The sequence below is a fragment of the Haematobia irritans genome, chromosome 1 (genome assembly GCF_050003625.1).
Source record: "Haematobia irritans isolate KBUSLIRL chromosome 1, ASM5000362v1, whole genome shotgun sequence".
Classification (NCBI taxonomy): Eukaryota; Metazoa; Arthropoda; class Insecta; order Diptera; family Muscidae; genus Haematobia; species Haematobia irritans.
The window spans coordinates 221894319-221909960 of record NC_134397.1 but is presented as its reverse complement, the minus strand read 5'-3'; the positions used below and the strand labels follow the sequence as shown (position 1 = coordinate 221909960).

General features: G+C 35.5%; 1 protein-coding gene across 2 annotated transcripts; it reads left to right on the top strand.

Annotated features, from left to right (window-relative positions):
* Positions 1 to 1526: 1526 nt before the first annotated feature.
* Positions 1527 to 14617, top strand: gw (trinucleotide repeat containing adaptor protein gawky). 2 transcript variants are annotated; one of them, XM_075292892.1, is made up of 9 exons: positions 1527 to 2434; positions 2525 to 4155; positions 4226 to 4603; positions 5301 to 5567; positions 9387 to 9577; positions 9638 to 9785; positions 10213 to 10424; positions 10524 to 10755; positions 13121 to 14617. In XM_075292892.1, exons 1-9 carry the CDS (start codon positions 1957 to 1959, stop codon positions 13907 to 13909), a joined length of 4326 nt encoding a protein of 1441 aa, XP_075149007.1. In that variant the 5' UTR covers positions 1527 to 1956; the 3' UTR covers positions 13910 to 14617. The 2 variants fall into 2 exon arrangements, with proteins under 2 accessions (XP_075149007.1, XP_075149006.1); XM_075292891.1 differs by having other exon boundaries at positions 1817 to 2434; positions 10222 to 10424.
* Positions 14618 to 15642: the final 1025 nt, after the last annotated feature.

Here is a 15642-nt window from a genome sequence, read left to right as displayed (position 1 = left end):
AACTATAGACCGTTATGGACCAATTTTGGTATGGTTGTTAGCGGCCATATACTAACACCACGTTCCAAATGTGAACCGGATCGGATGAATTTTGCTCTTCCAAGAGTTCAAATCTGGAGAACGGTTTATATGGGAGCTATATATAATAATGAACCGATGTGAACCAATTTTTGCATGGTTCGTAGAGACCATATACCAACACCATGTACCAAATTTCAGCAAGATCGGATGAAATTTGCTTCTCTTTGAGGCTTCGGAAGCCAAATCTGGGGATCGGTTTATATGGGGGCTATATATAATTATGGACCGATGTAGACAAATTTTTGCATGGTTGTTAGAGACCATATACCAACACCATGTACCAAATTTCAGCCGGATCGGATGAAATATGCTTCTGTTAGAGGCTCCACAAGCCAAATCTGGGAATCGGTATATATGGGGCTATATATAATTATGGACCGATATCGACCAATTTTTGCATGGTTGTTAGAGACCATATACCACGTAAAAGTGGATCGATATGGCCCATTTGCAATACCATCCGACCTATATCAATAACAACTACTTGTGCCAAGTTTCAAGTCGATAGCTTGTTTCGTTCGGAAGTTAGCGTGATTTCAACAGACGGACATGCTTAGATCGACTCAGAATTTCACCACGACCCAGAATATATATATTTTATGGGGTCTTAGAGCAATATTTCGATGTGTTACAAACGGAATGACAAAGTTAATATACCCCCATCCTATGGTGGAGGGTATAAAAATTATCTAAGTCTTGCAATCATCATCAATGAAATTTTTTAATTGAATCAATTATATTTTTATTTAATTGAAGTCTTCTCCCATTAAAAAATTAATTGGATCAATTACACACAAAAAAAAATTTTCTGATTCAATCAGGAAATTATTGATCCAGTTATTTTTTTAATTGAAATTTCTTCAATAACTAAAATGATATTATCAATCACCAAAGTCAATTAAAAAATTAATTGATCCATTAAAAAAATGATTGATGTTTGTTTTGATTATAAAATTTGTTGAATCAATTAAATTTTTAATTGACTAAATTGAAAAATTGAATTAAAATTTTAATTTTCGATTTGATTTGATCAAACTAAACTAAACGAATTAAAATTATGCTAAAGACCCAATTACATAAACAGTCTATGGACGGTAGCTAATGGGACAAAATCGTATTTAGAAAAGCTGGGGCAGGGTAGTTACTCCTTATTTTGAACAAGTTTATTAAGGAATCAATATCAAGTTGGATCTCATTTTTATGAGATGAAATACGAAGTTTTTGTGGAATCAAATCACAATGGATGTGCTTTTGAAATATAATTTTTAAAAGCCTAGAGAGATATTTTTGTCCATTGTCATACTTTAGGATGTTTTGTCAATCGAGACCATTTCAAATCGATTAATTAAATAATATTTAGTTTTTTTATTCTCCGTCTCTTTATTTGCAGGACGATCAAAGCAAAAGTTGTAAAGCTAATGCAAATCTCAAGAACAATACTAAGGCAACAAGAATAAAAGCAGCATTAACAAAATAGCAGCACAATCATTCTCCAATAAATCTTTGAACAATTTGATCAAACTGAACCAGTTAGAGGCAGCATCAGTAATTAACTGTAATATTAGTAACAAGAGCAGCAGCAGCATCAACAACAATAATAATAACTGTATCCCAAACGCCAGTAATAGTAGCAGCAGCCCAGCAGCAGCAGCGGCCATAGCAGCGGCGGCAGCAGCAGCAGAGGCAGCAGCGACAGCAATAGAGCTAACAAGCAGCCAACAACAACGATTGGAAAACTATTCATTCAGTAATTACAGTAATAACACCATCATCAGTAATACTAGTGGTCATGCTAATGCCGATCACATTGCCGGCTTAGTAGGTGGCGGTACTTCGGCTGCAGCAGCAAAAAATCAATTAGAGCAATTGCACACAATGCGTGAAGCTCTTTTTTCTCAGGATGGATGGGGTTGCCAGCATGTCAATCAGGATACGAACTGGGAAGTGCCAAGCTCGCCGGAGCCCACAAATAAAGATCCCTCGGGATCGCCCATGTGGAAACCGACCGTAAATAATGGCACCGATTTGTGGGAATCCAATTTGCGAAATGGTGGACAGCCATCGCAACAACCTGTACAGAAAACGCCCTGGGGCCATACGCCATCCACAAATTTGGGTGGTACCTGGGGTGAAGATGATGATTGCAATGATACCAGTAACGTTTGGACGGGTGGACCGGCCGGATCGACTGGAGCTGTGGTTGGAGTTACCGGAGTAGCGGCCGGTACGGGTGGCGCCGGTCCGTCCAATGGCCCTCAATGGGGTCAAGGTGGTGTAGGTGTTGGTGTATCTGGAGCTGGTGTACAGTCAAATGTGGCAGCTCCTGGTGCTATCTCTGGTGTTACACCTGGAGGTAATTTCGAAACTATAAAACATTTCTTGCCCACCCCAATCATCATTTACATATCTTTAATTAATGTCTTTTTTTTCTCGCTTCCTTTAGGTGCTTCGAATGCTGTTGGCGTCAATGTGCCTGGTACCCCTGGAGGTGCTGGTGGAGCTGGCAATGGATGGGGTGATCCTCGTGGTGGACCTATGGGAGCTGGTGGACCATTAGATATTCGTTCGGTTGATCCGCGTGATCCAATGCGTGCTGGATCGGCTGGAGATCCGCGAGATATGCGCATGATTGATCCTCGTGATCCCATACGTGGTGATCCACGTGGCATTTCGGGACGTCTTAATGGTACATCCGAAATGTGGGGTCAACATCATCCCATCGCTCAACATCAAATGCCTGGTCTCAACAAAATGGGAGTTGGTGGGCCGAATGTTGGTGGCGCCGGCACTGTGGGTGGCGTGCCAAATGCCAACAGTCTGGCAGGACCTAGCACTGTTGGTGGTTTGAATGCAGGCGGCAATGTTGTAGGCTCTCAATGGGGTGGTCCACCGCAGTCGGTGGTGGGTGGAGCAAAGGATATGGTTGGTTCTATGGCACCAAAGCCCCCTGGAGGAGGTTCGGGTTGGGAAGAACCATCGCCACCTCCGCAACGACGCAACATACCTAATTATGATGACGGTACCTCTCTATGGGGTCAGCAATCTCGAGTACCCGGTGGAGTTGGAATTGGAGGAGGTGGTTCCCACTGGAAAGATGTTTCCGATCCGCTTAATCCACGCAATCATTTAATGCGCAATGCCCTTGGTGTACAAAATGCCCCTAATGCAAGTATAGTTTCCGGTTTAGGTGGAGCTGGCGGTGGAGGAGCTGGAGGCGGCGGTCTTGGTGCTCCAGGTAATCCGAATAATACAATGGGTGTAGGAGCAGTGGGTCCTCCTGGCGCAAGATTGGTTTCTGGTATTGGCGGCCCCGGTGGTGTTGGTGGTCCTCATAAACCAGATAACGGCATGTGGTCTCATCCTACTGGTCCTCCAAATGTCTCCTCAGCTGGCGTAGGCGGCAACCGTAACACTGGCGGATGGGGAGATGTAGAAAATCACAACGTAGTTGGTGGATCTGGATCCGGAGTTAGTGGGACAGGCGCAGGCAATTGGGGTGATGACAAGTCCAATCAAATTGGCGGAATGGGACAAACAGGGAACTCATGGAACGAACCACCTAATGCATCTGCTTGGAACAAACCAAATCAAGCCAAAATACCTAATTCCAATGCTGCAGGTGGCTGGGGCAGTGCTGGTGGATCTGGCCCCTCCGGTGCAAACGATGGCAACGAATTAAATCCCAATGACTGGTCAGCAGCCGCTGCTGCCCACAATTCAATTATGAGTAAAGCTCAACAGCAGCAGAAGCTTGGCAATGCTGGCGTTAATCTCGGTGGTATTAATACAGACTTAATAAAGCAAAGTAAACAATATCGACTGCTAGTGGAGGCCGGCTTCAAGAAGGAAGACGTTGAACGAGCTCTTATTTCTGCCAATATGAATTTAGATGAAGCGACCGAAATGTTAAGGTCTATGATTAGTGGATTAGGTGGCGGCATGGATAATTGGCGACGTCACGATGATACTCTCGGTTCCTATGCGGACCATAACTCAGCTGCAACTGCTGGTGGTGGCGCATTTCCTGGTCGTTATGCAGCAGCTGCTACACAACCTGCGATGTCATTCCCTCCGGTAGGTCATGATGATGTGAACCAGATACATAATTTCAATAATTAATTTTAAATTTTTCTTTCTCTTGCAGAACAATCTCTTAAACTCAATGGGTGGAGGTTCCGTCGGCGCTGGCGGTAATAATCCCCAACTAAATGCCCTCAATGCAATGCAACCTTTACAAGTGCAAAAGTACCTTAATCAAGGTCCACATAATGTCGGTGCCGCTGGGCCACCAACTGTTAATCCTGCTGTAGCCTTTGGGCAGGGCTCGAATGTGGCTGCAGTGAATGCTGCGGCAGCTGCCGTTTCGAACAGTACGAATCAGCCATCAACTCAGCAGCTAAGAATGTTGGTACAACAAATCCAACTGGCCGTACATAGTGGCTACTTGTCCAGCCAAATATTGAATCAGCCATTGGCTCCCACCACACTTTTACTCCTTAATCAATTACTTAGCAATATTAAGGTGAGAAAAACTTTTGCGATTGTAATGAGAATTAAAAAGGTTGACTTTTTCGACTACAATTGTTTCATTTTTTTTTTTAATTTTTAACTAATTGACTTTTCAAATTTCCGACTGTTTACAAACTTGGAAAAATTATTTTTTCTTCTTTTCGAAATTTAATAACTTTAAGCCTTGTACACTCCTTGGATAATTGCGTGTTAATCGTGTTTTTAAATATAGTGGATTATGGAAATATTTTATTTTTATTATTATCTTCTAAAAACATACAATTTTGTCCCTGTAATGGATTAATAAAAGGTTCAGATAAATATCCAAAAACTAAAGCAATAAAAATTACGTTTTAAAATCAAATTTGGGTCAAATTGAACCAAGGAGTGCACAATGGTTAAAAAGTCGATTTTTGGAGTCGCGACTTTCGTCTTTTTGGTAAATTTGAAGCATAGAAAGATCTCAACATCACATTCTTCTTTCAATTTCAATTGGAATTCTTTTCGGTTTTTCCGTTCAAGTTCGATTAGTCGATTTTGGTCACTATAAAAGGGGATTAGTCGATTTTAAACAATAATAAAACATTAAGAAATGGATCAATCTATTTTTTAGATTTCCAATTTTGCGATTTTGAAAATTTTTATTCCTAAAAACACAATGATCATGAAAATATATTTTTCGTATTTCGTATTCTATTTTTTTATTGTAGCATCTTCAAGGGGCCCAGCAATCGTTAGCACGTAGTGGAAATAATGGTAGTACTCTGCTTACCATTGCCAAATATAAGCAACAAATACAAAACCTACAAAACCAAATAAATGCACAACAAGCAATATACATTAAACAACAGCAAGCTTTACAACCGAATCCACATCCGGCTGCAGCGCATATCAATAATACAAATAACGAATATTTAAGAAGCCATGATTCCATGACAGCTTTACAGGGAAATTTCTCAGAAATGAACTTAAACAAGGTAAGTAATGCAAAATATTTTTTACTAAAATTTGAAAATAAAGATGAAGTCTCTCAACATGTACTAATTTGGACTATAATGCCACTCGGCGAAAAAAAAGTAGTGAAAAATCGAAAGTAGTGAAAAAAAATATATGAACTAGTTTGGAAGTCACCATTTAAGGCATCCGCTGAATTGAAGTCGCATTAGTTGTTCAGTTGTGAATTTTAGAATTTCGGATTTCATTGGCAAAACTCAACTCAAGAATCTTTTTTATTTTTCTGATTTCTATATTTATGTATTACAAATTTTTTTCTGATTCAAATACGAAATGAATTGATCCAATTAAGTTTTTAATTGAAGTGTCTTCAATCACACAAAAAAATTATAGTATCAACTAAAAAATTAATTGAAAGTAAAATAAACAAGTATATACGGCCGTAAGTTCGGCCAGGCCGAATCTTATGTACCATCCACCATGGATTGCGTAGATACTTCTACGAAAGACTGTCATCCACAATCGAATTAATTGGGTTGTGGTATCTTAAAACTTCTTAACATCGTTTTCTAAATTGTGAGTTAGTCCATACGTGGTATATATTAGACAAAAAAGGTATGTATAGGTAAGTCTACAAATAATTACGAATCGATATGGACATTTTCACGGTACGTAGAGGGCCAGAATTGAAATATGGGGGTCGCTTATATGTGGGCTATATACAATTATGAACTTGATATAGACCAATTTTTGTGTGATTGGGGATCTATTTATCTGAGGGCTATATATAACTATAGACCGATATGGACCTAGTTAGGCATGGTTGTTAACGGCCATATACTAGCACAATGTACCAAATTTCAACTGACGCGGATGAAATTTGCTCCTCCAAGTGGCTCCAAAACCAAATCTCGGGATCGGTTTATATGGGGGCTATATATGATTATGGACTGATATGAACCACTTTTGGCATGGTTGTTAAATATCAAATACTACAACCACGTACAAAATTTCAACCGAATCGGATGAATTTTGCTCTTCCACGAGGCTCCGGAGGTCAAATCTGGGGATCGGTTTATATGGGGGCTATATATAATTATGGACCGATGTGGACCTATTTTTGCATGGTTGTTAGAGACCATATACTAACACCATGTACCAAATTTCAGCCGGATCGGATGAAATTTGCTTCTCTTAGAGGCTCCGCAAGCCAAATCTGGGGATCGGTTTATATGGGGGCTATATATAATTATGGACCGATGTGGACCAGTTTTTGCATGGTTGTTAGAGACCATATACCAACACCATGTACCAAATTTCATCCGGATTGGATGAAATTTGTTTCTCTTAGAAGCTCCGAAAGCCAAATCGGAGGATCGGTTTATATGGGGGCTATATATAATTATGGACCGATGTCGACTAATTTTTGCATGGTTGTTAGAGACCATACACGAACACCATGTACCAAATTTCAGCCGGATCGGATGAAATTTGTTTCTCTTAGAGGCTCCGAAAGCCAAATCGGGGGATATATATATAATTATGGAACGATGTGGACCAATTTTTGCATGGTTGTTAGAGACCATATACTAACACCATATACCAAATTTCAGCCGGATCGGATGAAATTTGCTTCTCTTACAGGGTCTGAAAGCCAAATTTGGGGTCCGTTTATATGGGGGCTATACGTAAAAGTGGACCGATATATGGCCCATTTGCAATACCATCCGACCTACATCAATGACAACTACTTGTGCCAAGTTTCAAGTCGATAGCTTGTTTCGTTCGGATGTTAGCGTGATTTCAACAGACGGACGGACGGACTTGCTCAGATCGACTCAGAATTTCACCACGACCCAGAATATATATACTTTATGGGGTCTTAGAGCAATATTTCGATGTGTTACAAACGGAATGACAAAGTTAATATACCCCCATCCTATGGTGGAGGGTATAAAAATTAATTGATACAGTTAATTTTTTCAATTAAAAAATTTGTTGAATTAATTAAATTTTTTAAAACTCAAGACTTTAATTGGAAAAAATTTCGTGAAATTTTTTTCTGTGTATAGACATTTTGAACAATACTTTCACATATTTTATGAAAAATTCCACGTCTACCAAGAAAAGGATCGCCACCTCATCAATTTTTTTTTTGGATTTTTCTCTGAAAGCGAAAAAATAAAAATTTTCCGGGAATTCCCGGATCCCGTTCCCGGAAAAAACCCTAATCCCCACCTTATCAATTTTTTTGTTTTGGATTTTTCTCTGATTGAAGTATCTCCAAAACATGCATTCTGAACGCATCAACCGCTTCTTCAGGTGTCGAAAAAAGGTTGACTTCGCATTTCACTTTTAACGTACGGGAATAGGAAGATGTCAGGACAATACGGCAGAAGACCCATTTAATCAATGTTTTGAGTGCTCAACAATTCAGTTGTTTGAGCCGACTTGTGAGAGCTCGCAATGTCGTGGTGAGAGTGATCCGTCTTGACTGTTCTGCTTTTTTCTAGCGGTACGATTGCGACATGTCGCGGTTTTCTACTTCTACTTCTGTTGGGTTTGACTCATCTTGAACAACAGCCGACTGCTGTTTACTTTCGGGCCCATAAGCATAAATCCACGATTTATTACCTGTTACGATGTCATAGACCTGTTTCGAAGCACCGCAATCGTATTTTTGGAGCATTTTGTTTTTGCTACCAATTGACACGATCCTTTTTTTTAGCGATTGTCAAATTGTGTGGAATCCAACGCGACCAATTTTTTTATGAGTTTATATGTTCAGTCAATATTGAATGTATGCTCGTCCCACTAATACCTAACATAAGATTGCCTGAATCTCATGATGATAGGTGACATGACGATCGTCCAATATCAGTTGGCGTACACCATCAATGCTTTCCGGGACAACAACTGATTCATGAAATTCGTCTTGGAGTGAACTACGACCTCGGTTGAATTCGATAAACACTGGTCCTTGACGGAGTTCCATTGCCTAAAATTTAATTAAGTTTCTCCATACACTGTTGTCGAGTTAATCCACATTGAAAGTTGTATAAAATAATCGTACAAAAATGTTTACGTGCTAATTCAATTTTTTTTGGCGAGATGAATCTTTTAAGTTGCTGTAAAGAACACAAAAAGCGCCCATTTGTCAAAACCTTCTGAATATGTATAACCTCAAAGTTGCCAAGCATTACTTTAGATCTATTAATTTGCAGATTGCAACACTATGGTCGTCTAATCCCGCAATAAAGAAGACAAGCCTCGTATCATCTCACGGTAGTGCTCACTATTCACAGTTACGTCGCATCATTTTTGTAGAAGTACGGTCCAATGATGCCACGAGCCCATTTTTGGTAGCTTTTGCAATGCTTCTGGCTGATCTTCACTCCAAAATCGACAATTCTGCTGATTTACGAACCTATAGAACACAATTTTTGAACTTTCTTAACAGAGCACATACTTGCTGTTTAAGCCAGTGGCATCATCAAAACGATAATAGCTAAAAAATGGCTCTTTATATGTTAAAATATAGACCCTTTAAAATGAGACTTCGCAAGTCTACTAGTCTAAGGGTATGGTCACACTAGGCAAATATTTGCCCAAAATGAGTGTCAGACTTTTTCCTGGAACACTTTTGAAATATCTGGCTAACGTTTTTGGAAAGTACTCCTATGTTTGCTGGTTTGACTGTGGCGACGAATTCTTTATTTATTTCTGTAAAATATTTGTCCAATGTGACCAGACCGTAACACTATAATGCCTTTTGTCAAATATTATATATCTGCTTGTGCAAACATAACCCAAATTTAATGGATTCTTTTATATTTTTACAGTCTGCTGGTTATCAGGGCGCACCGAATCAACAGTCTAGATTGAACCAATGGAAGCTTCCAGTATTAGATAAAGATATGACAACGGATAGTACAGATTTCTCTCGCGCACCTGGCGCTACCAAACAGGGTAGCGGTGGTTTAACGACAACAAATGCAACTAATATGGGACCTTTGGGTCTGCAAAGTGATGGGTAAGGAAAAAAAATAATTTTTTAAAATAATTCCACAAATTTATAGAATTCTTCTTATAGGACATGGTCAACTGGGCGCAATATAAACGATGGCTGGCCAGACCACACAAATGATAGTGAGAATAAAGACTGGTCAGTTGGACATCCTTCAGCTGCAACTGCGTACACCGATTTAGTACAGGAGTTTGAACCTGGAAAGCCCTGGAAGGTAAACATTTTGTATCAAAACCGGGAAATGGAATTCAAATGTCAAAACAAACATTCACTTCACAAACCGCAACCAAATCCAATTTATTTTTTACTACTATTAATAATAATCCTTTGTACACAAGCATACTACTCCAATTTTAACAGCTACTACAATTGGTATTTAAATCATATATCGTATATATTTTGTTTCCAAATATTTCCTCCTATACAGATCGAACCTTGTTATGTCCAAATAATATTTTGTCTAAAAAATCGTTTTTTAGTGGAGATCTGTAACAAAAAAAACCAAACATCCATGTTGTCTTTGAAAGCAATGCAATTAATCCTCCTACTACATTTTTGTTAAAATGAGACTCGCCAGACACGAAATTGATTCCATTTTCTAGTTTGTAGAGAATTTGTATGTATACGTTATCTAATTTAAGGGTTCGCAGATAAAAAGCATTGAAGATGACCCAAGTATAACGCCTGGCAGTGTAGCTAGATCTCCATTGGCTATAAATGCAACGCCAAAAGATGCTGATATTTTTGCCAATGCAACGAGCAAAAATTCACCGACTGATTTACCCACGTTAGGTCTAACGACGTCATCGACATGGAGCTTTAATCCCCCAAATAATAATCAAAATTTCCAAAGGTAAAAATAATTTTTATTTTTTTTTTGTATATCAAAATGTTTCCACTTTTATTTTATTTATTTTTAAAATAACATTTCTCTTCAAATTCCCTTTTGAAGTTGGTCTGATACAACCCAACAAGAAATATGGTCATCAATGAATAAGGCATCACGTGGACCACCGCCAGGCTTGGGCTCGAACAAATCTGGTGTTGGAATGCCAAATGTGGGTAATCCAGGTAATGCTGGAGGCTGGTTAACGGGTGGAAATAGTCGAACAACAGGTGGTTGGTCGGGAACAAATTCGAATTGGAACTCAAATTGGTTATTACTTAAAAATTTAACTGCGCAGGTAAGTTGGAAATCTAAGTAAGTATACGAGTGGCAATCATATAATTAGAGTGGTCTCAACTAGATTGATTTGATTGTCAAATCAAAAAGACATTTTTAAAAGTGGGCACTTTTTATATAAAATCCATTAACATCCATATTATATAGTCGAATATTGTTATATTCATTTCGGTTCGAAAACTTATGTAGTTAGTAGTCTTGCTTGGGCTAAATCGTTCACCATAGTGATTTGTATTTATCGACAACGTAATATAAAAGCCGACAGGATGGTCAAATAAAATTGATTCTTACCCCTTTAATATTTGCCATCACTGTCACTACTAAAAACACGTAAGCTTTGGCAGTTGTCTCCTCAAAAATGATCTGCCTTTTTCGTTCCACCCCATCAGATCAAATATTTCCTTTATATCGTTCCTTCAAATAGGTGACAATATGACCCACTCCCGGCGAAGCGCTGTAGTGACATGATTGAAACGTTGGTATTTTTATTGCCAACCTCACTCTCCAAAATGGTCCAGCTGCAAAAGTCCAACGGATTGAGATCCGAAAATTTGGAGGCCATTGAGCGTTGAAATGTACCAAGGAACCTATTTTTTAAGCCATTCTTTGAAATAAAATTTTGATACAATTTTCTATAGAAATACAATTTTGACACAATTTTCTATAGAAATACAATTTTGACACAATTTTCTATAAAAAATCACAAAATTTTCTATAGAAATATATATTTTACAAAATTTTCTATAGAAACAAAATTTTGTCAAAATTTTCGATAGAAATAAAATTTTGTCAAATTTTTCGATAGAAATAAAATTTGGACAAAATTTTCGATAGAAATAAAATTTTGACAAAAATTTCTATAGAAATAAAAATTTTACAAAAAATTCTACAGAAATAAAATTTTGACAAAATTTCCTATAGAAATAAAATTTTTACTAAATTTCTTATAGAAATACAATTTTGACAAAATTTCCTATAGAAATAAAATTTTTACCAAATTTTCTATAGAAATTAAATTTTGACAAAATTTTCTATAGAAATAAAATTTTGACAAAATTTTCTATAAAAATAAAATTAGGCAAAATTTTCTATAGAAACAAAATTTTGACAAAATTTCCTATAGAAATAAAATTTTGACAAAATTTTCTATAGAAATAAAATTTTGACAAAATTTTCTATAGAAATAAAATTTTGACAAAATTTCCTATAGATATAAAATTTTGACAAAATTTCCTATAGAAATAAAATTTTGACAAAATTTTCTATAGAAATAAAATTTTGACAAAATTTCTTAGAAATAAAATTTTGACAAAATTTTCTATAGAAATAAAAATTTTACAAAATATTCTACAGAAATAAAATTTTGACAAAATTTTCTATAAAAATAAAATTTTGACAAAATTTTCTATAAAAATAAAATTTTGACAAAATTTCTTAGAAATAAAATTTTGACAAAATTTTCTATAGAAATAAAAATTTTACAAAATATTCTACAGAAATAAAATTTTGACAAAATTTTCTATAGAAATAAAATTTTGACAAAATTTCCTATAGAAATAAAATTTTGACAAAATTTCCTATAGAAATAAAAGTTTGACAAAATTTCCTATAGAAATACAATTTTGACAAAATTTCCTATGGAAATAAAATTTTGACAAAATTTCCTATAGAAATGAAATTTTGACCAAATTTTCTATAGAAATAAAATTTTGACAAAATATTCTACAGAAATTAAATTTTGACAAAATTTCATTGGAAATAAAATTTTGACAAAATTTTCTATGGAAATAAAATTTTACCAAAACTTTCTATAGAAATAAAATTTTAACAAAATTTTCTACAGAAATAAAATGTTTACCAAATTTTCTATAGAAATAAAATGTTGACAAAATTTCTTATAGAAATAAAATTTTGACAAAATTTCCTATAGAAATAAAATTTTGACAAAATTTCCTATAGAAATTAAATTTGACAAAATTTTCTATAAAAATAAAATTAGGCAAAATTTTCTATAGAAACAACATTTTGACAAAATTTCCTATAGAAATAAAATTTTCACAAAATTTTCTATGGCAATAAATTTTTGGAAAAATTTTTGATAGAAATAAAATTTTGACAAAATTTTCTATAGAAATAAAATTTTGAAAAAAATTTTCTATAGAAATAAAATTTTGACAAAATAAAATTTTGGCAAAATTTTCTACAGAAATAAAATTTTGACAACATTTTCTATAGAAATAAAATTTAAACAAAAAAATCTTAATTAATTTTGGATTGCCACTTTGTATACCAGGGAAATAATCATACATTTACTAACCTTTTTTTAATATTTTTTCTCTCCCATCTTAAAAAATATGCTTTTGCAGATTGATAGCTCAACATTACGTACTTTGTGTATGCAGCATGGTCCTTTGCAAAATTTCCATCTGTATCTAAATCAAGGTATAGCCCTATGCAAATATGCCACACGAGAGGAAGCCAGTAAAGCACAAATGACCTTGAACAATTGCTTTTTGGGCAACACTACGATTATTGCAGAATCGCCTAGCGAAAACGAAGTCCATTCAATATTAACCCATTTGCCCCAGCAAAATGCCAATGCTACTGCCACACAACAGCATGCACAACAGGGACAAAACTCAAGCCATAATAATGCGGGTGGTGGTATGAATAACCCGGGTGGTGGAGGAGGCAGCTCAAATACAAATGCCAATAATGTCGTCAGTAACGTTAACAATGCCTCAGGTTCACAAAATCCGTCGACAGCGGGTGGTAACGTTAATCCTCAATCAAATACTTCGTCAAATAATTCCTCAAACGCCAATACGGTTAATAACAGTGGTGGTGGTGGCGGCGGCGGTGGCGGTGGTGGTATCAATAATTCCGGTCAAAATGGTAATCAGCCATCGAATCACAATTCTCATCCGAATTCAAATACACAAAATACCGCAAATGTTGCCACAAATAATACCAATGTTGCAGCCAATAATTCATCGAATGCCAATGCCAATCAGCAACAAGGTTGGCGTTCATCAGCCCAAGCCCAACAGCAACAACAACAGCAACAAAGCCTAAATTCTCAAACACGTCCCTCTGGTGGCCGTGATGATTTTGAATTAATTTCCAAATATGTGTGTTCGATTGTGGATGACTAGATAAGGCCTAATAGTTTAAAACCACCACCACCTCCTCCCTCTAATCTTCCCACTCTTACCATACTCCCGCGACCACCACTATTACTTTCCAGCTTTCAACAACAACAACAAAAACAAAACCAACAACAACAACCATATAGAAGATTTCTCAAGTAGTTTTTAACTATATACATTAATCGAACATAAAGAAAAAACAAAAAAATAATATTAATATTAATAATAATAATATATAATGATGTATGTTTCTTCGAACTTTTAATTTGTTTGTTTATTTTAAACTTCAGATGAGTGAATCGATTGATTGGCTCTTCCACTCTGTGTCTCTCTTTCTTCCTAACTTTTTTGTCCTGCCCGTCTGACGACAGTACACATACGTATATATATAAAAGATTATACATATATTAAAAATGGAAAAAAATCATACATACACACTATATACATACAAACATTATATATATTGCATATACATAAATAAATATATATTAATAAAAGAAAATATAGACGACGAAACACATACACACACACAAAGAAACAACAAAACATAAAAAGTAAAAAAAACTAAAAAAAAAAATAAAAAGAATTATATAAGAAAGTGCGCGTGACGAAGAGCTCTTTCAATTCACTCATTTGCTCGTTTAAAAGGAATAAATAAAAGAGTAATAATAATAATAATAAAAATTTTGAGATTGAGTTAAAACAATAAATAAATACATTGTTTTATCTTTTAATCATTTATCTATTAATCTAATTAAAAACAAAACAAAAAACAAATATCAAAACATTTGTGTCAATTCCACATTTATGGAGACGTTGATGATATGATGATTATAGCGTTAGCGATAAAATCACCTTTTTTCTTACATCAGCTTTATTCATTTTTTGTTGAATTTAATTATTTTCAATTTATGTAATTTTTCCTTTTAAAACAAAAAGCATCGACAGTTTTATTTTATCTCGGAGTATTGTATTAATTGTAATAAAAAAAAAACAAAAAATATTAAAAATATCACAAATAACGTATGGACTTTTTGGAAACTAATTGTCATCACTTGTATACATGTTAAGCATTGAGTATTGATTGGCGTATTATTGTTATTACAATTCATACGTACCGGGGTCCATAAATTCCAGTTATCAGGAAAATTCGATTTTATCGATCGATTTTTCAATTAAATTATTTTACACTGATTTATTTTTATTGATATGTTCAGTTTTGCTCGGTATGACCACATTTAGCCTTTGACTATTATTCTGATTGGGTCATAAAACGAGCTGCAACTATACAAATGTAAGCTAGTTTTTCACCTTCTCCCTGATGACGTTTTTTTTAATTCTTGGCATGCTCTCTGTAATGGCTTAAATAAAAAAACGAATCGGATTGGCATTTTACGAAATGAAGGCGGATCACTCACTCGTTTTTATCCATTGGTTTACATACTTTTATATGGCGATTCGGCTGAGCCTTTCAGAGCTTGGACACATTTTGTAAAATATGTTCAGGGCATTTTTGCCATTTGATTGTCACTATGGCTTGGATTTGGAGCACCACCATAAAATTTAGCAACGCTACCAGTATCATTATGAAAATTTATGGTTCGATAATATATCGCAGTTGCTTAGTTTTCAGAGCTTGTTTATCGCGTGTAGTCAAATCGCACTTCTGAATAAAATTATGTTCCCATGTTTCTTTCATTGTTACTTATAGAAAAAACCTCGGGTTTATTTCTATAAGT

Excerpts from the sequence above, each read along its gene's own strand:
- gw (XM_075292892.1), top strand. The coding sequence starts at position 1,957 with ATGCGTGAAGCTCTTTTTTCTCAGGATGGATGGGGTTGCCAGCATGTC. Across the intron at positions 2,435-2,524 it reads CTCTGGTGTTACACCTGGAG|GTGCTTCGAATGCTGTTGGC; the intron begins GTAATTTCGAAA and ends CGCTTCCTTTAG. Across the intron at positions 4,604-5,300 it reads AATTACTTAGCAATATTAAG|CATCTTCAAGGGGCCCAGCA; the intron begins GTGAGAAAAACT and ends TTTTTATTGTAG.